Raw genomic sequence first — 24,769 nt, 5'->3', positions numbered from 1 at the left:
CACCTGGGCCTACTGTCGCTTTCCAGAGCGACTAGGCTGCGCTAGAGCATTCCACTCCTGTGTTCGACCGCTACTCATTATTTGTTTCACATTTTCATTGTTGGATATAAAAGACTGTAAAACACCAGGAAATCAGCTCCAAGTGATTTTAATTTGGAAATCTTTTCCCAAGTATTCCCATGCATAATAGAATGATATATTTGATCGTTTACCAATAAAAATAATTGATGGATTTATATAGCACTTTTCTACCAACTGAGGGGGGAAATGTGTAGCACCCACCTCAGTGATGTACGCCGACCATTTTTGTGCCAGAACGCTCACCACACATCAGCTATCAGGTGGAGAGGTGAGGAGTGATATATACCTATTAGGAATGAGGGGGATGAGTAGGTGGCCATGAACACCGGGGTGAAAACCCCTACTCTTACAGTAAGCGCCATCTTTAGTGACCACAGAGTCAGGACACCTGTTTTAACGTCCCATCCGAAAGATGGCACCCTACGTCGGACAATGTTCCCAAATGTAATCAAGGTTTGAAATGATTATGTTTTAATCAAATATTATACCTGTTGAGGCTTCTTGTGGTCAATTTGCAGTCAAAAAAATATTTATTTTATAATGTTCCGGCCCCCTGACCATCCGCTCAAGCAAAAATTGGCCCGCGGCTGAATCTAGTTGATGATCCCTGCAGTAGATGGTAGAGTCATGAGTCCTAGTTTCATTTCATGCCTAGTTTCATACAACAAATTATAGTGGACTCATAGAATGTGGTAGGATCTATCCTGTTTACATAAGCCTAGCTAGTTTCACTGCACAGTACTGCTCGTCCTCCCCTGGCCTCGGCGTGGAGCGTCTGTTGATGTTGGAAATGTCGCATGACATGTCACAGCACTGCACAGAGATTCTGCAAAAGTGAAGTCCTCCCAAGTGGCGCAGCGGTTTAAGGCATTGCACCGCAGTGCTATAGGCGTCACTACAGACCCGTATTCAATCTCAGGCTGTGTCTCAGCCGGCCGCGACCGGGAGGCCCATGAGGTAGCGTACTATTGTCCCAGTTTCGTCCGGGTTAGGGGAGGGTTTGACCGGCCGGGATGTCCTTGTCCCATCGCGCTCTAGCGACTCCTGTGGCAGCCCGGGCGCATGCACGCTGATTTCAGTCACCAGTTGTATGGTGTTTCCTCCGATGCATTGGAGCGGCTGGCTCCCGGGTTAAGCGAGCAGTGTGTCAAGAAGCAGTGCGGCTTGGCAGGGCCGTGTTTTTTGGTGGACGCATGGCTCTCAACCTTCGCCTCTCCCAAGTCCGTACGGGAGTTGCAGCGATAGGACAACATTGTAACTACCAATTGGATATCACGAAATTGGGGAGAAAAGGGGTAATAAGTACAACAACAATAATGAAGTGGAGCGGGAAATGGAAGCACAAGTGTCAATTGCGAAAAAATGATCTGGCAGAGTATGCAAACCTCTTCTGTCTATCCACTGTGAGAGTGTAAGTAAACAGATGGAGACTGAGACAGGGAATCTGCTCTACAGGCTAATCTAGGGCAGTTAATTACGTTATATCTCTGACCTTAGTCCTGCTACTTAGCCCCAGCAGACCCTATGGAGCCATTCATTACTATTTAATCTGTGCTTGAGTTGCCCATGGGCCATCTGCCTTGTTCATGTATGAAACTAAGCAAGGTCCTGTACACAATCAAGAATGTTTGGGTCTTCAGCAGAAGGTCAGATAGGTATTTGGCTCCTGTGTGGGTCTATGACCAGAGCACAATTGGAAAAGCTAAGCGATATGGTAGGCTTACAGTGTTAGGCCAGTCTAGTGAAAGCAGTTTGTTATGTTCTGGTTTCACACGTTGCACACTGTAGTAAAATTAACTTTCCTATTGAAGACTAATGGCCCTGTTTCTCTGAGCCAGTGCTCCTGTGTTCTTGCTGGTGTTTAGGCTGTTTCATATGGCAGTGCCGTATAGATGAACTGTATAGGCTGTGCAGTGCACTGTAAGTGGCTTTGGATAAGGGCATCAGTTAAATTCATTTCAGGCTTCTAAGATACATCGGTTAGAGAACCTGACTGAGAACTCGTGTGTGTTTGGTTTGTGTGTCGTATGTGTGTGAAACCAGAGAGCCATGGCGCCCTGTTTCTGTGTCCACTAGAGGATGAGAGAAAGAGAGAGGGATATCCGACACAGGAAGAAATAAAGTAACATAAATAAGCAGTAGTGCTTGCTGGTAGAGTTCAGTTCCCTCCGTTCATCTGCCTTTGTTGATGTGTGTTTGTGTGCACTAGCACATGCCTATGAGTGTGGGGGATTATTAGACCTGTTGCAATGATACAAATTAACTTCAAAGGAAGGAGGGAGTCTGTCCTGTCACTCTTAATTAATGGGTTAAATGACAGTGAGTGCAACTCCCCAAACCTGTTACTAATACAACATGACCAGATTTGTATCTGTTATTCGCTTAGTTTGTATACAGGCTTAATCCTATGAGAGATGGAAGATTTCCTGCTTTGAAAGCGAGATATACTCTCTCTGTCTGTTTGTGTAAGGCCATTTTGTTCTAGAACATATTTGTTGAAGAAGTACTGAACGAGAAAGCTTCAGGCACTCTTAGAGGCAGATTGTTAAATTACTCAAGTTTGACCTGCATTCTCTTCTGCTCTTCATACAAATACCTTTAGGAAAGACTTCTCACCTCTTCAGTTGCTGAGATATACTTAGGATTGAATGATCCTGATGATAGCTTTAGGGAAAGGAAAGGGGGGGAGACCTAGTCAGTTGTACGACTGAATGCATTCAACTGAAATGTGTCTTCCACATGTAATTCTTTTTAACCTTTTATTTAACTAGGCAAGTCAGTTAAGAACAAATCTTATTTTCAATGACGGCCTAGGAACAGTGGGTTAACTGCCTGTTCAGGGGCAGAACGACAGATTTGTACCTTGTCAGCTCGGGGGTTTGAACTTGCAACCTTTCGGTTACTAGTCCAACGCTCTAACCACTAGGCTCCCCTGCCGCCCTGACTGCCGCATTTAACCCAACCGCTCTGAATCAGAGAGGTGCGGGGGGCTGCCATAATCGACATCCATATTTTCGGTTCTTCTAACATTGTATTGGTTAGGTTCCAAGCCCTGAGGGGATGGACCTTTCCTGCTGTAGTGTTCTTTGCCATAAGCATATGGTCTTTCAAGGTTTTGTTTGACACAAAGGTGAGACTTGTGCTGTGAACCACACTGGCTGCAGTGGCTGTGTCTCTAGTGTTCTGAAGCCATTATCCCCAGTCGCTTCTCAGCTGTGTTGCTCATGGTTTTGGTAAAAACCCCAGTGGTAGTTTACCGACTGGACTGACTGAGGAGAGTTCATTCAGTCATGAGTCATGCTGTTGAATTCACTGGCAGGCAGCTGAGCAGACTGTCTGGGACTCCCAAAGAATAGATAGAATAGATAGATATGTTAGGTCGTTGCTGCAAACTAATCTGCCCCCAACCAACACAACAGGATTTGCCAAAAGTTCAGTAAACGCTCTGGATTAACAGCAAAGCAAGTTTTATGTGAAAATGTACTGAAATGTAACTGCTGTAGAGCTAAAAATTATTGAAGAGGATTGATACTGGCAGAAGAAACTACAGTTTACCAGCTCCGAGTCTGACCTCTGCACGCATAGCAAAAGATCTGTCCGAATGTAGCTAGTAGCTTGGTGCAAATGAATAAAGTAGCCTAATGTTGGTTCTATTGGGATAATATGTTTTGGACGCTGTCTTATTCACACTCTGTTTTTTAACCAAGCTGGATTTCCATGTCAACCAGTCCAGGAAACACTGCACAGCAGTGTATGACATGTGACAGTGTGGCATGTCACGTGCTCTTCAGGACAGTAAGACGCTGGCTACGGTCACAACTTCCAGTTAGATGGGTGCTAGCTAGGCTATATATCAGACATTTATGAACAGAGACATTCCAACTATCCACATATGTACAAGGGACATAGATTTTGTAACACTTCCTATACCATAATTACCATATACCATATTGAGATTCTACTCTATGGACATATCCAGCCTGAAAAACTGTCATCACAGGCACAGAGAGGAAGTCTGAGGGGAGGTTATGGGGGGCATTGTGTAAGGACGGGATGTTGAAACCCTGACCCATCCTCAACCCATAGCACAGCCTCCTATTGTTTTGCCGCTCACCAGTCATGTGATCCGATGCAAAGATAGACACAAACCGCCCCCAGGCACTGTCCAGCCTTACTCAGAGTGGTTCACATTTGTCTACAATAGTAGAGATTGCCATGTAGCCTATTAGAATTACTTATATAGGTTAGCAATCATGCTAACCTATGCTACAGGCTTTTATTGGCCTGAATACATAACTTGTAGGTTGCCATACAGACCTAGTATTTCAGGGATGGCCTCACCCAGTGATGCACAGGAAACTGAGTGTGCCTCCAGGCTGCCATTACATGACTGGGTCATGACAACTTTCCTCTTTAGGAGGTGTAGCCTTGACCCTGAAATTCTCTCTCTGTTTACCAGCTCTGTACTTCCTTTATTTCATTTATTTATTTAACCAGGAAAGTCAGTTAAGAACAAATTCCTATTTACAATGATGGCCTAGAAACAGTGGGTTGAGCCTTGTTCAGGGGCAGAATGACAGATTTTTACCTTGTCAGCTCGGGGATTCGATCTAGCAATCTTTTGGTAACTGGCCCAATGCTCTAACCATTTGGCTACCTGCCACCCCTTTAGAAGAAGATGGTGGAGTGAGAGAATGGCATACTTGTTGGGTGTACTGGTGTTATCATACCACACCTCCTGTTGTAGTTATAGTTGCGTGCTATGACATAACCTGTATCTCTTTCTCTCTAGTTGACTATGACTAATTATGGTTTGATCCAGCAGGACCTTCCATTTATTTCAGCTGGTTGAATGTTATTTTGTGGAACATTTGCGATTCTATGCATTCCCTATTGTTTACACTCAAACGGATACAATCTCTCACACTTGATTATTCTGGCTTTCACCCTCCAGGGTTCTCATGGCCCACACAGAACATTGTTGTTGCAACAAACAAGTAAAAATCACATGCATATAGTCACTTGTTTTTTCATGTTCATGTTTTTATTGTTGTGGTGTTCAGTTTCACCTCCAAGACCTGTCTGTGACCCTGCTCTGTTGAACTGCTACAACACACATTCATGTCTCTCTAGTCTTGCCCCCCAGTCTGTCTATGTATGTATCAGTGACTTCATCTCGTACCCAGCCCTCTGCCCTCAGACTTCATCCCACTATCTGAATACATTGACGTGGCAATTGGATGGAGAGAGAGAATCGATGGGCTCTCCTTGAAAGGGTCAAATGGAAAAGGGTGGGAAGAGAAGAGAACCCAGATTGTGAGGTTGGCTGAAAATTAGAGAAAGATAGCAACACTAGACACAAGGGGATCGGGGTCGGGTGTGGAAAGGAGAGGGAGACTAATTGATTTGTTTTGGGGGAGGGGGATATGAAGGGGAGGGGCTAACTGAGGGCTTGTCACACCCAGTGAGATGGGGATGCAGGCGGGACATAGGGGCTCGGTCGGAGGCGATGCCCAATAGGAGCTCTCCTCTTTCCTGTGGGAGCGAACGAGCGAGGGACACGACATGGGAACAGGTGGATGAGAGGAGTGATAAACCGGACTGCGGCAGGGCGGGGGAGGGTGGGAGAGAGAGAGGGATGGGGAGGGGGTGAAAGGGCTCTGCCAAGAGTAGTCTGATGCAGCACCAAATGCTCTGTTTCACCTGATGTGCTGATCTGGGGTTAAGGCTTATGCTCTTGCATATGCATTGCACATTTATGATAGTATACTGTGTGTACGTGTGTGTGTGCGCGTGTGTGTTGGTGTCTCTGCGCATGTGTTTTAAAGAAAGACTGTCTCAGTCAGGCAGCGGGATCTTTCCTGGGAGTTAGGGTGCACTATTCTGTCTGAAGGTTCTACAGTATGCTTTATTATACAGTATGCCTTCCCTGTGCTAGCCTACACATGGCTGTGGTCTGAAGCTGGGAACTGGTTGTGCTTAGGGCTACTGATGAGATCATCTGTCTTTTCAATCCTACCGTCTATCTCTCTGGGTGCATTCGAATAGGCATTTGAGGCTGGAAGTTTTTGACAGGTTGCAAGGAAAACCGCTTTCAAATGTATTGAACAAGGGAAGGACGATCTATCAGTCCTTACCTACCTTCTTTAGCCAAGGATGTAGAGGCTGCGTTGTTGATTAATGTCGTCATAACACCGCCTAAGTATAATAACGTGGTTTGACAGTTGAAACTAATTTCGGGGCGTTCTCTGAAGCATTGGCTTAACACGATTTAAATACCACAAAATCATCATTATCTTCATTGTAGTGAGTTCCTCAATAAATATGGATAAATAAATCCTTAAAATGTTACTTCATTCATGCTTTAGTGAGATCGGAGTGGTGAGGATGGTTAGATTCATTCAAACGCTATCCCCTTTCCTCAGCGACTTTTCCTCCCCTCTTTACCTTGAACACTGTGATCTTTTCAAATAAGGTCAAGGTAAAGTCACCAGGAAAGGAAAAAAGGCCATATCTTAGAAACCACCATCTCTCCTGCCCTGTTCCATAAGGGGCCCCACATTTCCCTTCCCTCACCACACCTCGCCTAAATTATTCAGTTGATTAAAAATAGTTTTACCTCGTCCCTCCACTTCTCCCTTCTCTCCTCTCTCTCTTTTTCTTCATGCTCCTGCATTGGCACTGTATCATAAGGTCATTATTGATACTACGTTGAGAAGTGTAATTTCTCTCAAATGACTCTGTTACTTCAGGAACACCATGCTGTGACTCTTATCCAAACTATTCTCTAAACGTCGTTAGGGATTTGAAATGATTCAACCAAATGTTGTCATAGATTGTGTTATCCAAACTCTCCGTTTATGCTTTGTTGACTTGGAACATGCTGCGATGGGTAACCCATCGAGCCAAGGCACCGTGTAGGAGGAATGTTGAGCCGCTATGTCGCGTTGGCGTGCAAACGCAGCTAACTGTACGCTACAGTGTGGTGTCGGCCATTCCAGAGCAGATCGATTAGGAGATGCTGAGTTGCACCATGCCACCCGTCTTTAGTTTATGACCTCAGAGGAGCATGCATGTGAAGAATGCCAGCAATGTGGGGTGGAATGAGATTAGCTGCCTTCCTTGGCTTCCATAGGCCTCATGAGCCACTGCTAACTGTGTTAATGTGTTAGCCTGTTAGCTAGCTTGGCACTGTTCAGTATTTACTGTCAGCCCAATAGCTTACTCTAATAGCATTAACAGGTTTTTCACAACAGACCTTGATGAATTACTCATGGCCACTCAACACTCGACATTAACAATTCCATTCCACAAAGCCCTCTATAAATGTTGGCTTTGGTAGTTTCAGACGTGTAGACATTTGGGGGTTCTAGTTCACCAGAATTTCTTAGCTGATGTCTGCTTAAATCGTTTGTATTTGTTCTAGAATCATCTATTGGCAGAGAATGTGATTTCACACCATTGATGTCAAGATGCGATGCAGCTAGATGATTTTGAATTTTGTTTATGACCCCTTTCTCTTTTCCCAGCATACCTCTCTCTCGACGAGCCGCTCGGAGAAGAGCACTGGTTGGTCGAGCAGATCACTCGGAGCACGATGCCGGAACTCTATCGCCTCGTGTTCGGACGAGCAGCCGCACATCGGCAACTACCGTCTGCTCAAGACCATTGGCAAGGGCAACTTCGCCAAAGTCAAGCTGGCCAGGCATATCTTAACGGGCAAAGAGGTGAGACTGGACTGGGCTGGTGGTGTGGATGGGCTAGACTGAGGGGGGAGGCTGGGGTAGAGAAGTGGGTACTTGACTGAAGAATGGGGTTAGGCTGGTAGGAATAGTGCACACGGCCAATGAGGTTTGTAATAGGCCGTTTGACAGGTTGGTTGTGGTGAGAGCATGGAACATGTGGGAGGGATGGATGGTAGTTGTAGTTTTAGAGAAACTTATGGAAAGAACAAGACTGGGTTTGTTATTCTAGTCTGTAATGACTTTTAAGGCCTGTGTAGTTGTAAACATAATGTAACGTTAGCCCATAAAGCCCACATTTTTAGGTGCGTAATTCCACAGGGTTGTTAAAAGTTAAACCAATGACATGGAATGGGATCATGTGGAGAGCAGTGTGTAGTGAACCATATACATTTACAGTCCTAGTCTCACTCACACTTTGACCGAGACAAACCACGCTGTTAAGCCACTTATGGGGCCTTATAGCTTGTTGGTTTGTTTTAGAGTTTGAGCTTTGGGATCTATTAAAATCAAAACATATGTCACTGTTTTGATTTCACTGATTGTAATGATTTGTCTCTCAACGTTTCAGGTTGCAATAAAGATCATTGACAAAAATCAGCTCAACCCGACCAGCCTACAGAAGGTGAGTGCTGTTGTGTGCATGTCATGAGAAACGGTTTGGAGAATAAAAGTCTTGTCTGGAAACGAGGCCGAAAAAGCATGCGACGTCACACAGTTTTACAAGACACAAACAGCATCAAGAAGCATCAAGAGAACCATAATCTTCATGTCATTTGAGATTGTGATGGTTAGGAGCAGAATTTATCAGCTTGAATGCAACCTTCCTAACGTCATGGTTTTTGTTTCAATATTGACTATATTATGCTGACCTGCACTCTGTCTGCGCTCTCTCCCTACACAGCTGATAACTCGCTCAACACCTAGGCTAGTATCTAGGCTAAACAACTAGGTTAAAATCAATATACTGTGACAGGAAGTGGACTCCTGTGTACTTGTTTTGGTGGACATTTGGCCAGTGAGATGGTGTGAGGATTCAATGGCCTAACATTTGACCTCGTTCTGAGTTCTACTGGTCTAGGAGGCGTATAGTTTCTGGGATGTTTTGATGGTTTTGCTGCGGTCCCTGAGGTCCAGAATCCTTGGGGTGTTCCTACCCCATCTGAAGTTGAAATTTAAAATGGTTATGGCTATGGTTAGGGTAAGACAGGGTTTCCCAAATTCAGTCCTCGGAACCCCAAGGGGTGCACATTTTGGTTTTTGACCTCACACTATACAGCTGATTAAAATAATAAACTAATCATCAAGCTTTGATCATTTGAATCAGCTGTGTAGTGTAGGGCAAAAACTAAAACGTGTACCCCATGGGGGCACGAGGACCGAGTTCTCATGGTTTAGGGTAGGGACTTCCCAAGGATCCCAAATAACATTAACCATTTTGCTGCAAACATACCAGTGATTTCAAGGCCATTTAAAGGGTAAATTGTTGAGTTTCTCCCATTCTCTGCAGATCCTCTCAAGCTCTGTCAGGTTGCATGGGGAGCGTCACTGCACAGCTATTTTCAGGTCTCTCCAGAGATGTTCAATCATGTTCAAGTCTGGGCTCTGGTGGCCACTCAAGGACATTCAGAGACTTGTCCCAAAGCCACTCCTCTATTGTCTTGGCTGTGTGCTTAGGGTCGTTGTTCTATTGGAAGGTGAACCTTCGCCCCAGTCTGAGGTCCTGAGCACTGGAGCAGATTTTCATCAAGGATCTCTTTGTACTTTGCTCCATTCATCTTTCCCTCGATCCTGATTAGTCTCCCAGTCCCTGCCGCTGAAAACCATCCCCACAGTATGATGCTGCCACCACCATGCTTCACCGTAGGGATGGTGCCAGGTTTCCTCCAGACATGACGATTGGCATTCAGGCCAAAGAGTTCAATCTTGGTTTCATCAGACCAGAGAATCTTGTTTCTCATGGTCTGAGAGTTCTTTAGGTGTCTTTTAGCAAACTCCAAGTGGGCTGTCATGTCACTTTTACTGAGGAGTGGCTTCCGTCTGACCACTAAAAGCCTGACTGGTGGAGTGCTGTAGAGATGGTTGTCCTTCTGGAGGGTTCTCCCATCTCCACAGAGGAACTCTGGAGCTCTGTCAGAGTGACCATCGGGTTGTTGGTCACCTCCCTGATCAAGGCCCTTCTCCCCCGATTGCTCAGTTTGGCCGAACGTCCACCTCTAGGAAGAGTCTTGGTGGTTCCAAACTTTTTCCATTTAACGATTTAAGAATGGAGGAGGCCACTGTGTTCTTGGGGACCTTTAATGCTGCAGAAATCTTTTGGTACTCTTCCCCAGATCTGTGCTTCGACACAATCCTGTCTCTCAGCTCTATTGACAATTCCTTCAATCTCATGGCTTGGTTTTAGCTCTGACATGCACTGTCAACTGTGGGACCTTATATAGACAGGTGTGTGCCTTTCCAAATCATGTCCAGTCAATTGAATTTACCACAGGTGGACTTCAATTAAGTTGTAGAAACATCTAAAGGATGATCAATGGAAACAGGACGCACCTGAGCTCAATTTTGAGCCTCATAGCAAAGGGTCTGAATTACTTATGTAAATAAGGTATTTGTGTTTTTTTATTTTTAATACATTTGCAAACATTTCTAAAAACCTGTTTTCGCTTTGTCATTATGGGGTATTGTGTATATATTAATGAGGGGAATAAATTATTAAATCAATTTTAGAATAAGGCTGTAACGTAACAAACTGTGGAAAATGTCAAGGGGTCTGAATACTTTCTGAATGCACTGTATATGGTAACTTTCTTAGATATACAGGATGAAGTTGATAATTTCATAACGAGGACAGCAATGACATGTGCGAGGCGCACTGCATGGCCGAAGAGGAGATCACTCCATTAAAAACTTCCAAAAGGTCAAAACTATTTGATTTTTAATTGTGGGTGAAATCCAAAGATGTGCTATATTTTTATTGGCTATGTCATAGCTAATTTATAAACAGTAAATATTGATACATTACTTGCTCAAACACTTAACCTCAAAAATGCCAAGTTCATTAGTGGGTGATGGTGATTTCAGAACCAAAAAACTGTCTACATTGCCCCCCATAATCTGGTAGTGGGGTGGTAGAATCCTGGTCTCCTTTATGGCTCTGCTCAGGTGCCTACATAGTACATACACCATAGACACCCATCATTTACACACCACATACAAACGTTCTCTCATCGCACTGAATCGTTTCAAACTAAAACATGTCGTTCCTGTATCATATCGGAGTCCATCTAGATACGTATCGAATCGTCTTGAAAGGGAAATATGCACACCCATATAATCCATAGTTCTGTTTTCTCTAAACAGCCATTACAAACTTCAGCTAACTTCAGCCACCACTAGCTACAAATCAATGGGAATGATGGGGGCAATGATTTTGGAACATTGACAACTACGCAATGATAATGTTGCTGTCCATATGAGAGAGAACTGTAGGAAGGTGCTGCTGTATCATGTGTTGCCCCTCAGTGGAACTCTATTTAAGCATGGAGCGATGCACATAACTGTCCAGTGTGGTCAGAGTTCATGGGCAGACAGAGCCTATGTATAGATACATTGCATAGCATAGCTGTAATAAGGTTAGTATGCTGGCCCGACTTCATATGACTGTAGTACGCTTTCTTCAGACAAAACCAATGGAGGACAGAGACATGTATTGAATTGTGTATGACTGTCCCTCCTCATTTTGAGGCAATTGAACAGCAGGCTTGAGCTTGGTTTGACCACACATACACAGGCTTATTCCCATTGTGCGTCCCTTTACACTATATAGGGAATAGGGTACCATTTGAGACGGAACCCCAGTCACCCATCATAATCAACCCCAGTCACCCGTCATAATCAACCCCAGTCACCTGTCATAATCAACCCCAGTCACCCGTCATAATCAACCCCAGTCACCCGTCATAATCAACCCCAGTCACCTGTCAAAATCAACCCCAGTCACCCGTCATAATCAACCCCAGTCACCCGTCATAATCAACCCCAGTCACCTGTCATAATCAACCCCAGTCACCCGTCATAATCAACCCCAGTCACCTGTCATAATCAACCCCAGTCCCCCGTCATAATCAACCCCAGTCACCCGTCATAATCAACCCCAGTCACCCGTCATAATCAACCCCAGTCACCCGTCATAATCAACCCCAGTCACCTGTCATAATCAACCCCAGTCACCCGTCATAATCAACCCCAGTCACCTGTCATAATCAACCCCAGTCACCCGTCATAATCAACCCCAGTCACCCGTCATAATCAACCCCAGTCACCCGTCATAATCAACCCCAGTCACCCGTCATAATCAACCCCAGTCACCCGTCATAATCAACCCCAGTCACCCGTCATAATCAACCCCAGTCACCCGTCATAATCAACCCCAGTCACCCGTCATAATCAACCCCAGTCCCCCGTCATAATCAACCCCAGTCCCCCGTCATAATCAACCCCAGTCCCCCGTCATAATCAACCCCAGTCCCCCGTCTCATAATCAACCCCAGTCACCCGTCTCATAATCAACCCCAGTCACCCGTCTCATAATCAACCCCAGTCACCTGTCATAATCAACCCCAGTCACCCGTCATAATCAACCCCAGTCACCCGTCATAATCAACCCCAGTCACCCGTCATAATCAACCCCAGTCACCCGTCATAATCAACCCCAGTCACCCGTCATAATCAACCCCAGTCACCCGTCATAATCAACCCCAGTCACCCGTCATAATCAACCCCAGTCACCCGTCATAATCAACCCCAGTCACCCGTCATAATCAACCCCAGTCACCCGTCATAATCAACCCCAGTCACCCGTCATAATCAACCCCAGTCACCCGTCATAATCAACCCCAGTCACCCGTCATAATCAACCCCAGTCCCCCGTCATAATCAACCCCAGTCCCCCGTCATAATCAACCCCAGTCCCCCGTCATAATCAACCCCAGTCCCCCGTCTCATAATCAACCCCAGTCACCCGTCTCATAATCAACCCCAGTCACCCGACATAATCAACCCCAGTCACCCGTCATAATCAACCCCAGTCACCCGTCATAATCAACCCCAGTCACCCGTCATAATCAACCCCAGTCACCCGTCATAATCAACCCCAGTCACCCGTCATAATCAACCCCAGTCACCCGTCATAATCAACCCCAGTTACCCTTCATAATCAACCCCAGTCACCCGTCATAATCAACCCCAGTCACCCGTCATAATCAACCCCAGTCACCCGTCTCAATCAACCCCAGTCCCCCGTCATAATCAACCCCAGTCCCCCGTCATAATCAACCCCAGTCCCCCGTCATAATCAACCCCAGTCCCCCGTCATAATCAATCCCAGTCACCCGTCATAATCACCCCAGTCACCCGTCTCATAATCAACCCCAGTCACCCGTCTCATAATCAACCCCAGTCACCCGTCTCATAATCAACCCCAGTCACCCGTCATAATCAACCCCAGTCACCCGTCATAATCAACCCCAGTCACCCGTCATAATCAACCCCAGTCACCCGTCATAATCAACCCCAGTCACCCGTCATAATCAACCCCAGTCACCCGTCATAATCAACCCCAGTCACCCGTCATAATCAACCCCAGTCACCCGTCATAATCAACCCCAGTCACCCGTCATAATCAACCCCAGTCACCTGTCTCATAATCAACCCCAGTCACCTGTCTCATAATCAACCCCAGTCACCTGTCTCATAATCAACCCCAGTCACCTGTCTCATAATCAACCCCAGTCACCTGTCTCATAATCAACCCCAGTCACCTGTCTCATAATCAACCACAGTCACCTGTCTCATAATCAACCCCAGTCACCTGTCTTATAATCAACCCCAGTCACCTGTCATAATCAACCCCAGTCACCTGTCTCATAATCACTCAACTTACTACTGAGAGGGTCCATACATGCTGAATGGATCCTCTACAGACCGCTGTAGGCTTTGTATGAGCATGGCAACGCATTCATGCCTCCAATGTGAGAATTGATGCAGATGACATCACACTCATGCTTCCCTGTTGCTAGGCGAACATGTTTTGATCAACCATCTTGTCACAGGCATCTGACGAGGTGCACATATTTGTATCAAAGCGTCATCTGCTGACCAAACTTTAGCCTCGTTGTCAGCATAACAGGAGCAGGCTCTTACTTAGGACAATTAAATCAATATAAAACACGCTGCTATCGATTGTGGCTCTGTTTAAGGTATTATTTGTCTACCGCGGATAAAGATATGGCTGGCACCAGCCACTGCAAATTATACTGTTCACAATTAGTTAGCTACTATTGCTTTGCAGACATCCTGTAAAGTAAAAATATTCGTAGACCTTTTGTTATTGCTTGCAAGAAACTCCCATCACAAGTTTGAAGTGAAGTGGCCACCATAGAGTTAAAGGGGCAATCTCGATTGGTACATCCATTTTGGACTTTGAAAGTAATTATATAGCCATTGATTCTTGGAGAATATGACTTATAAATGCCCGCTGTTCCAGGCTGCATCCCAAATGGCATCCTATTCCCTATATAGTGCACAACTTTTGCCTAGAGCCCTATGAGCCTACATAGAGAGTAGAGTGCCATTAACGATGCACCCCTAGTGTTGAGTGGTTTCCTAGTGGGGACTGGGGATGGATGCCGGGAGGGAGGGGAACGGGGGTGGTTTGTGATCTCTGCATGCAGAGGTTCGCTGGTGGATGGATACTGCTGCAGTAGCGCAACGGGCAGACGGTTGTCCTGTCAGCACTATTCTCCTCCCATTCAGGACACACTAGACCAGAGCACCAGGTGACTCTCTCTCTTTCTCTCTCTCTCTCTCTCTCTCTCTCTCTCTCTCTCTCTCCACACTGTGTCCCTCCCCTCCCCTCCCTATCCTGCTCTCTTTTGTATTGCAACATTCCCCTCTCCCACCCTGTCTTTTTCTCGCCCTCCCTCTCTTACCCCACTCTCTGACCTCCTCTCCCTCTCTATATGTCACCTAACCCACTTTATTTCCAGTTTCTGTCTATCTTTCCCTCCCTCCCTTCTCTCATCACCTCTCTTCAGGCACTGCAGAGTAACCACAGATGTACTCTCTGGTGTTTCTCTGGAGGCTGGACCCCCCACAGTAGCTAGAGGAACACACCCAAGCGGTGGCAGGTGATTTAAGGGCCCAGGCTCCGCCCCCCACCAGCCAACTGCACTGCTGCAGAACACTTGGGGTAATCTGGCTGCAGTCTGCAGGCTTTAATATGACAGTGACAGCAGGGCTGTAGCAGCAATGATCCATGTTGGCCCACCGCCCCCCAAAGTCACTCAGTCTCCCTCTAATCCCATTAGGGGCTGCATGGGGGATCCCCAGCAGCTGATACACACTGAGCAGGACAGACACTTGCACCCATCCTAAAACAACTGCCTGATGTATCTGAAACACCCCCAACCACTTACTAACCCCATTCCTAAACCCATGCCTATCTATCTCATACCCCTAAATACTACCTCCCACCACCTATGTCTCTTTCCTACTCCACCCCTCACTCTACCTCCCACTCATTCCCAGTCCCAACCTCTGATCTATTCCACACTAGGCCCTTTAACTTTAAACCCTGTCTCTGTCATCCTTCACGTCACTTCTGTCCCTCACACCTCACCCACCCTACAGCCTCTCTATACCCCCTATTCCCCTCATCTTCCACCTTTTCTCAAGCTTCGTCACTGTCAAGAGTGTGCATAAGTCTGCCTGTGAGAGCCTATGTGAGAGTCTCTGTGTGTGTTGGGTGTAATCCTTCACCATGTAGGGCCCCTTCAAAAGAGTCTGATGCTACATTGCGGGGGGGGGGGGGGGTTATCCCTCTATCAGGCCCCTTCAGCCAGGAGCAGCATTCCAGACAGACAAACAATGGGGACAGCCGAACCCAGAGGAGGTGGGGTCTTCCAGGGGGCCAGGGCACTGGAGCTGGGATCCTGAGAAAGCAAGCAACCATGAGATGAGGCAGAACCAAAGAGCACAGACCGTGTGTGTGTGTGTGTGCGTGCACGCGTTGGTGTGTGTGTGTGTGTGTATGTTCTCGAGAAAGGGATAAGGACGCTGCCTGACAGTATGTTTGTTTATCAGTGGGTAGTGTGTATCATTAAGATATTAAAGGAATTAATACAGAGGGGGCAGGATATTTTCCCACACTGTTGAAGGATGATGGGAAGAGTGGTTTTCATTCTGTTCATGCAGGGGTCAGAATATGTGCAGTAATCCAGTTTCTGAGTTGCTGCCTATGAGAGTGTTCCAAATGGAACCCTATTCCCTATATAAACTCAGCAAAAAAAAGAAACGTCCTCTCACTGTCAACTGCGTTTATTTTCAACAAACTTAACATGTGCAAGTATTTTTATGAACATAACTAGATTCAACAACTGAGACATAAACTGAACAAGTTCCACAGACATGTGACTAATAGAAATTGAATAATGTGTGAACAAATGAGGGGTCAAAATCAAAAGTAACAGTCAGTATCTGGTGTGGCCACCAGCTGCATTAAGTACTGCAGTGCATCTCCTCCTCATGGACTGCACCAGATTTGCCAGTTATTGCTGTGAGATGTTACCCCACTCTTCCACCAAGGCACCTGCAAGTTCCCTGACATTTCTGGGGGGAATGGCCCAAGCCCTCACCCTCCAATCCAACAGGTCCCAGACGTGCTCAATGGGATTGAGATCCGGGCTCTTCGCTGGCCATGGCAGAACACTGACATTCCTGTCTTGCAGGAAATCACCCACAGAATGAGCAGTATGGCTGGTGGCATTGTCAGGTTGGAGGGTCATGTCAGGATGAGCCTGCAGGAAGGGTACCATATGAGGAAGGAGGATGTCTTCCCTGTAACGCACAGCGTTGAGATTGCCTGCAATGACAACAAGCTCAGTTTGATGATGCTGTGACACACCGCCCCAGACCATGACGGACCCTCCACCTCCAAATCGCTCCCGCTCCAGAGTACAGGCCTCGGTGTAACGCTCATTCCTTCGTCGATAAATGCGAATCCGATCACCACCCCTGGTGAGACAAAACCGCGACTCGTCAGTGAAGAGCACTTTTTGCCAGTCCTGTCTGGTCCAGCGACGGTGGGTTTGTGCCCATAGGCAACGTTGTTGCCGGTGATGTCTGGTGAGGACCTGTCTTACAACAGGCCTACAAGCCCTCAGTCCAGCCTCTCTCAGCCTATATCGGACGGTCTGAGCACTGATGGAAGGATTGTGCGTTCTTAGTGTAACTCTTTGTGTAACTGTCCCGCAGGTGTGATGTTTGGATGTACCGACCCTGTGTAGGTGTTGTGGTCTGCCATGTGGTCTGCCACTGCGAGGACGATCAGCTGTCCGTCCTGTCTCCCTGTAGCGCTGTCTTAGGCGTCTTACAGTACGGACATTCCAATTTATTGCCCTGACCACATCTGCAGTTCTCATTTCTCCTTGCAGCATGCCTAAGGCTTGTTCATGCAGATGAGCAGGGACCCTGGGCATCTTTCTTTTGGTGTTTTTCAGAGTCAGTAGAAAGGCCTCTTTTAGTGTCCTACGTTTTCATAACTTAATTGCCTACTGTCTGTAAGCTGTTAGTGTCTTAACGACCGTTCCACAACTGCATGTTCATTAATTGTTTATGCTTCATTGAACAAGCATGGAAAACAGTGTTTAAACCCTTTACAATGAAGATCTGTGAAGTTATTTGGATTTGTATGAATTATCTTTGAAAGACAGGGTCATGAAAAAGGGAGGTTTCTTTTTTTGCTGAGTTTAGTACACTACTTTAGACCAGAGCTCTATTCCCTATATAGTACACTACTTTAGACCAGAGCTCTATTCCCTATATAGTGCACTACTTTTGACCAGAGCCCTATGGGAATAGGGTGCCATTTTGGGAGGCAGACATGGACTGTTTTGTCTTCTCTCTTTGGGATCTAATGATTGCTACCCTTTACAGGAAACAATTTAAGCCTGTTGCTGTAGTTCTGGATAGGCATGTGACTTGGATGTGCTTTATTGCTTCTTGCCAAACAGTAAAGGTTGTACTACCTCATGCTCTGTGTAGATTTGACTCTGTCAGCTTCTCAGTGTCAACAGTTACATGATAGGACATTCAATCCTAAACTATGGTCAAACAAACATGAGGTGAATTCCTGAAATAAACTATTGTTTATTATTACTGTCCATGAATCATTCAAACACTTGAAGGTATATTGTAGCTGAGGCTGGAATTATGCTATACCAATTTGGCCACAAACAGTCACCAGTGTGTGTTTGAACTTTGAACCCAATCTACCCTCATGCATTTGGATGCTACACAGGGCAAACTCAATCCGGGTGGAAGCACCTGTAGCCCTGGCCCCTGAGGCTGCCCCTGCTGGGGCCATCTATCTGCCCCCCGTGGTAGAACTCAGCATTAGTTTTAGATCGGCTTGTATCGAGGAAGCTCCGGGTCTGCTCCTCATCACCATGGTCTCTGTTGAGGGGCCATGTTGACAACAGCCGTTGCCTTGAAATGCCCTGATCCACCATGTCCAACATGAAAGGGCTCCTTCTGCATGATCACACCCCCTTTCCCAGAGGAGCAACCTGGGTCCCACAGGGACATGAAGGGGGGATGGGGTTGGGGTGTATGGGGAGAGAGAGTTAGGGCAGGGAGGGAGGGGTATTCTGTTGGTTAGGTTGGGGGGGGTTAGGGGCAGTTTAGGCAGTGGCACTTGCATCAGATGTTATCGTTATGCAGGGAGGGAGGGAGCAGTCATTCATGGGCAATGGCTTGCTTGGCCCTTGGCGTGGATAGATGTCTCTTTCAGAGACAGAGCAGGTTATTCAGTGGCTCTGCTGAGTCATTTGAGAGGGGAGCCTGTGAGTTCCGTTTACCTCTCGCTCTCTCTCTCTCTCGTTGTCTCTCTCGATGGTCATGTGACAGTGTGGTCAGGGTGGGTGTGCTTGTGTGTGACTGTGCGTGCGTAATGTGGTTGTGTAAAGTGTCTGTGTGTGGGTAAAGCGAGTGTATATGTGTGTGTCCTATGCAGGCATATTTTTCCTGTGTGTGAGTGCAACTATGCGTGGGATTGTTCAGGCCAGAGCTCGGACACAAGGCCTGGATTAACTGGTCAGAGTGAGGCACGCAGACAAAAACACTGCCTTGTGTTCAACAACTGCCTGTGTCCACCGCTGACTGACCCAACGGTAACCTCGACCCACAATAACACACAGAGAGTACGAGAGAGAGAGGCAACTTAGTAAGCTGCTTTGTGCAAATCCCCATGCAAAACAGAGGAGAAAAACCAGAGGGAGCTCAGAGGTTGATTAATTCTGCCCTTTTGTGCTCTCTCTGTGCTTTCTGCTTCAGAGCGAGATTGGCTTCCGGTGTGATGTACAGGGTGAGAGGGATGTGCAGGGATGAGACGGGGAGAGAGGGTGGAGGAGGGAGGGAGGACTGCATTAGACAGATGCACACTGTGGATGGGCTGTCCGTTCCCTTGGCCAGTCATGTGCTGAGGGTGGCAGGCAATACAGGGCTGGGTTGGGGTAGGGGTGGGGTGGAGAAGCTCCCCTGGGAAGACACTTGCCTGGGGGTGAGACTAGGACTATAGAGTCTGACATGGGTTGGCATGGCAACAGTGACGTTAGGCCAAGGGAATGGACCAGGAAGTCATTTATGGGCGTGTGAGAGAGGGAGAAAGTGGTAGATAGAAGGGAGGGGGATATGACGGAAGAGAAAAAGATTAAGGAGGTGGCGGGAGAGGAGAGGAGAGACGGGCTTATCTGATTATTTTTCTTTAGAGCTCAGGTGAACAGCTGCTCTCCTCAATTCAATTACATACAGTCTCAAGGGATGTGTGTTTGATTTGGATTGAATGTTCACGCATGGAGCTGCATCATGTCACTGATGTGTGTTTGTGGACACTGAATGTATACTTGTGTACTCTATGTGGCACTCACAGTAGCCCTGGTCCACATTAGCCGCATTACTATGTGACATGTCTGCTTCACACAGGCTGATTGTCTCAGTGTGTCTGTATGGGACGGGACACATGTACACCATCAGATTTATGGTTGCGTCCAGCTGCCCTGCACTTTGGCATTGGAAAAATGTATAACAAGGGAAGCTGTGAGTCCTATTTTCTGCCTTTAAATTGTTTTTCAAGAACTAGGTTTCTCTGTACAGTGTTTAATCTCACTAGCCTATATCCTACAGTCATGTATCACTAGCCTATATATCCTACAGTCATGTATCACTAGCCTATATCCTACAGTCATGTATCACTAGCCTATATATCCTACAGTCATGTATCACTAGCCTATATCCTACAGTCATGTATCACTAGCCTATATCCTACAGTCATATATCACTAGCTTATATATCCTACAGTCATGTATCACTAGCCTATATATCCTACAGTCATGTATCACTAGCCTATATATCCTACAGTCATGTATCACTAGCCTATATATCCTACAGTCATGTATCACTAGCCTATATCCTACAGTCATGTATCACTAGCCTATATCCTACAGTCATATATCACTAGCCTATATATCCTACAGTCATGTATCACTAGCCTATATCCTACAGTCATGTATCACTAGCCTATATCCTACAGTCATATATCACTAGCTTATATATCCTACAGTCATGTATCACTAGCCTATATATCCTACAGTCATGTATCACTAGCCTATATCCTACAGTCATGTATCACTAGCCTATATCCTACAGTCATATATCACTAGCCTATATCCTACAGTCATATATCACTAGCCCATATATCACTAACCTATATATCCTACAGTCCATGTATCACTAGCCTATATCCTACAGTCATGTATCACTAGCCTATATCCTACAGTCATATATCACTAGCCTATATCCTACAGTCATATATCACTAGCCTATATCCTACAGTCATATATCACTAGCCTATATATCACTAGCCTATATATCCTACAGTCATATATCACTAGCCAATATCCTACAGTTATGTATCACTAGCCTATATCCTACAGTCATATATCACTAGCCTATATATCACTAGCCTATATATCCTAGTCATATATCACTAGCCAATATCCTACAGTCATATATCACTAGCCAATATCCTACAGTCATATATCACACGCCTATATACCCTACAGTCATATATCACTAGCCTATATCCTACAGTCATATATCACTAGCCTATATACCCTACAGTCGTATATCACTAGCCTATATCCTACAGTCATATATCACTAGCCTATATACCCTACAGTCATATATCACTAGCCTATATCCTACAGTCATATATCACTAGCCTATATCCTACAGTCATGTATCACTAGCCTATATCCTACAGTCATATATCACTAGCCTATATATCCTACAGTCATGTATCACTAGCCTATATCCTACAGTCATATATCACTAGCCTATATCCTACAGTCATGTATCACTAGCCTATATCCTACAGTCGTATATCACTAGCCTATATATCCTACAGTCATGTATCACTAGCCTATATCCTACAGTCATGTATCACTAGCCTATATCCTACAGTCATGTATCACTAGCCTATATCCTACAGTCATGTATCACTAGCCTATAGTCCATAGTATATTTGTTGGGTCTTGATAAATATTTGCATTCAGTGCAGGTGTTATAGATACAAATGCGCAAGACATTAGTACAACAACACTAAACTAGCCCTCTTCTTGAGGTTGTACTTGGTGAACAAAAATAGGACTGTGGACACCGCCTGCTTCAACATCATGTGGCCCAGTGACAAACCGATCAATATCTTGTGTTGCATCACATACTGTTTTTCTGTAAGCATGTCTCCATACTGGTCTAGGTAGGTCATTTTAAAGTGCAACAGCACGAAAGGGAGAGCGGGGCTATTGTTCTAACGATGGGCGCTATATGGAGTCCGACCATGCTGCAGGTTGGGTAATCCATCACCTCATTACTACATCTTCCATGTATTATTACATCACTACCAGGAAGTAGACAGTCATGCTTGGTAGAACTTTCCCCTTGTAAGTAACACCACAAACAAGAAAATCATAATCATCATCTATGTTCATGTTTTTGACTTATCCCCCCTGGCCATATCCCCAGATATTTTTCCTTGTATTATTTATAAATATTTTTGGGGTCTGAACTGAGAAACACTGGCTGTTTTGAAAGCGCTTCACCTCAGTAGGTATGCTTATGTGCTCCAACGGGCCAAAAACTATGCCTCTGTCTAGCTACATGGGAGTGTGTGCGTGTGCGTGTGTGTGCAATTTAAATCATTGAACCCACCTTACCAGCCCGGCTCCGTTCTGTTTATTTGAGAAATTAGTCATTTGCTTGCACAGTCCCTGAGGCATACACATTTGAATCATTCTCAGTTTCCTTCTCTCTGTTTCCCTCTGTCCTCAAGGCAATCCAAAATATATATATCATCCTCACAACTTTACTCTTGCCACTTCCGTGTACAGATATCTTGTTTGAAAGCTGCCGCAGAAGGCCAGAATCACGGGGTAGAGCATAGGGAGGCTGAGAGAGAGGGGTGGGGTGGCTGAGAGAGAGGGGTGGCGGAGGCTGAGAGAGAGGGGTGGGGTGGCTGAGAGAGAGGGGTGGGGTGGCTGAGAGAGAGGGGTGGGGTGGCTGAGAGAGAGGGGTGGGGTGGCTGAGAGAGGGGTGAGGTGGCTGAGAGAGAGGGGTGGGGAGCCTGAGAGAGAGCGGTGGGGAGGCTGAGAGAGAGGGGTGGGGGTGGCTGAGAGAGAGGGGTGGGGGTGGCTGAGAGAGAGGGGTGGGGGTGGCTGAGAGAGAGGGGTGGGGTGGCTGAGAGAGAGGGGTGGGGAGGCTGAGAGAGAGGGGGGTGGGGAGGCTGAGAGAGAGGGGTGGGGTGGCTGAGAGAGAGGGGTGGGGAGGCTGAGAGAGAGGGGGGTGGGGAGGCTGAGAGAGAGGGGTGGGGTGGCTGAGAGAGAGAGGTGGGGTGGCTGAGAGAGAGGGGTGGGGTGGCTGAGAGAGGGGTGGGGTGGCTGAGAGAGGGGTGGGGTGGCTGAGAGAGAGGGGTGGGGAGCCTGAGAGAGAGCGGTGGGGAGGCTGAGAGAGAGGGGTGGGGGTGGCTGAGAGAGAGGGGTGGGGGTGGCTGAGAGAGAGGGGTGGGGTGGCTGAGAGAGAGGGGTGGGGAGGCTGAGAGAGAGGGGGGTGGGGAGGCTGAGAGAGAGGGGTGGGGTGGCTGAGAGAGAGGGGTGGGGAGGCTGAGAGAGAGGGGGGTGGGGAGGCTGAGAGAGAGGGGTGGGGTGGCTGAGAGAGAGAGGTGGGGTGGCTGAGAGAGAGGGGTGGGGTGGCTGAGAGAGAGGGGTGGGGTGGCTGAGAGAGAGAGGTGGGGTGGCTGAGAGAGAGAGGTGGGGTGGCTGAGAGAGAGGGGTGGGGGAGGCTGAGAGAGAGGCATGGGGTGGGGGTGGCTGAGAGAGAGGCATGGGGTGGGAGGGGCTGAGAGAGAGGTATGGGGTGGTGGTGGCTGAGACAGGGGTTGGGGGGGCTCCAGAGAGAGAGTGAAAGAGAGAGGGACAGACGGGTGAGACGCAGCTCCCTGGGTGACGCTCTGTGTTTTGTAAGAATGGGCTTGAACTTCTAAGGAAGCTGGACACCTTCTCACACAACCATCAGCACATTCCATCCATTGTGTGTGTTTCTTTCTCTATCCTTCCTGTCTTTCTCCCTTTCTCTCCTTCCTTCTCTTGCTTTTGCTCACTCATACATTGTGAAATCTAACTTTGTGTTTGCCTCTATTTCTGTCTTTATTGAAGTATTCCCCTTTCCACAAACCCAGCCCTTGTAACACAGTCTCTCACGGATACCCTTTTACCTGGTCAGAGCAAGCTGATGCCTCGTCACCCAGTCTCACCATATACAGTTCAAAGAGAGCACTCTGTGGGCTGGTGCACACATACACTATAATTATCCCCAAGATGCTTGTATGTATGCCGTCAGCGCTCCCTGTTTCCCCACTTTCAGCAGATGTCACAACCAGGAAAGGAGGCTTATGAATGTGTTCGAGGGAGGGCCGTGTGTGTGTGTCAAATTGTGGGTGTGCGACAGTGTGTAAATACAATTGTGTGTCACCTCACAAGACGTTGAATAACACACAGCAGTGGCAGACAGTGCCCGTGCCGCACCACCGTTGCAGCGACTATGTGATGTGGGGCCCCCACTATTTCTAGAAAGAGAAGAGGCTAAAAGCAGCGGTACCTCCATGATGGATGAGGGAGCCCTGTGGGGAGAGAGGCTCTGCCCAGGGGGAGAGGCGCTCTGTCTAGTCAGGCTGTCCCTGGAGTGGTCCACTCTCTAATTAGCAGGAAGCCAGCTAGTGTTGGAGGGGGAGGTGCGTCCATTTTCCCGACAAGCAGCTGAGCTTATTTATGAATGAATAAATGAGTGACGGGTGGAGGCGGGCTAACCTCCTCCTATCCGCCTGTCTGATGTTCAGTTCTTATATTATGAATCAGGAATTTTGATCTCCCCCCACTTTCATGCCTATCTTCGCATGCGCTATATATATCAGTGTGGCTGTGAAGACTTGAATAATTAAATAACATTATTTTAACTCGCTTCTTCTCTCTCTCTTTCCTCCAGCTCTTCAGAGAGGTACGCATCATGAAAGGCCTCAACCACCCAAATATTGGTAAGTGCCTCGGCTATACTAATCTCCCCAGCTTCCAGGTTGTAGTGCCGCAGGGCATACCCGACCCCAGAACATCATCAGCCTAACACCCATCCTCACGCAATGTTCCCCTTCACTGTCAATACAGCTGCTGAGCAGGAGTCAGGACGTGTGATATGGATAATAGTCCCCCACTGAGCTGAAAATGATCCTCCTTTCCAGGGGGGTACAGTCTAACTGAGGGACGCCCAGACCCCCTCGCGCTGCC

At 46.9% G+C, this 24,769-nt stretch overlaps 1 protein-coding gene across 5 annotated transcripts in view; it reads left to right on the top strand.

The window, feature by feature from the left end:
• LOC139383168 (MAP/microtubule affinity-regulating kinase 4-like) overlaps positions 1-24,769 on the top strand; it is a 56,541-nt gene that overhangs the window by 10,011 nt on the left and 21,761 nt on the right. For all 5 annotated transcript variants that reach the window (XM_071127546.1, XM_071127545.1, XM_071127547.1 and 2 more), the window contains exons 2-4: positions 7,611-7,808; positions 8,395-8,448; positions 24,474-24,522. In XM_071127546.1, the coding sequence (XP_070983647.1) occupies positions 7,611-7,808; positions 8,395-8,448; positions 24,474-24,522 (301 nt within the window). The remainder of the gene's footprint in view (positions 1-7,610; positions 7,809-8,394; positions 8,449-24,473; positions 24,523-24,769) is intronic.

The sequence above is a fragment of the Oncorhynchus clarkii genome, chromosome 24, assembly GCF_045791955.1.
Source record: "Oncorhynchus clarkii lewisi isolate Uvic-CL-2024 chromosome 24, UVic_Ocla_1.0, whole genome shotgun sequence".
Classification (NCBI taxonomy): Eukaryota; Metazoa; Chordata; class Actinopteri; order Salmoniformes; family Salmonidae; genus Oncorhynchus; species Oncorhynchus clarkii.
This window is presented reverse-complemented; position numbering and strand designations above follow the sequence as displayed.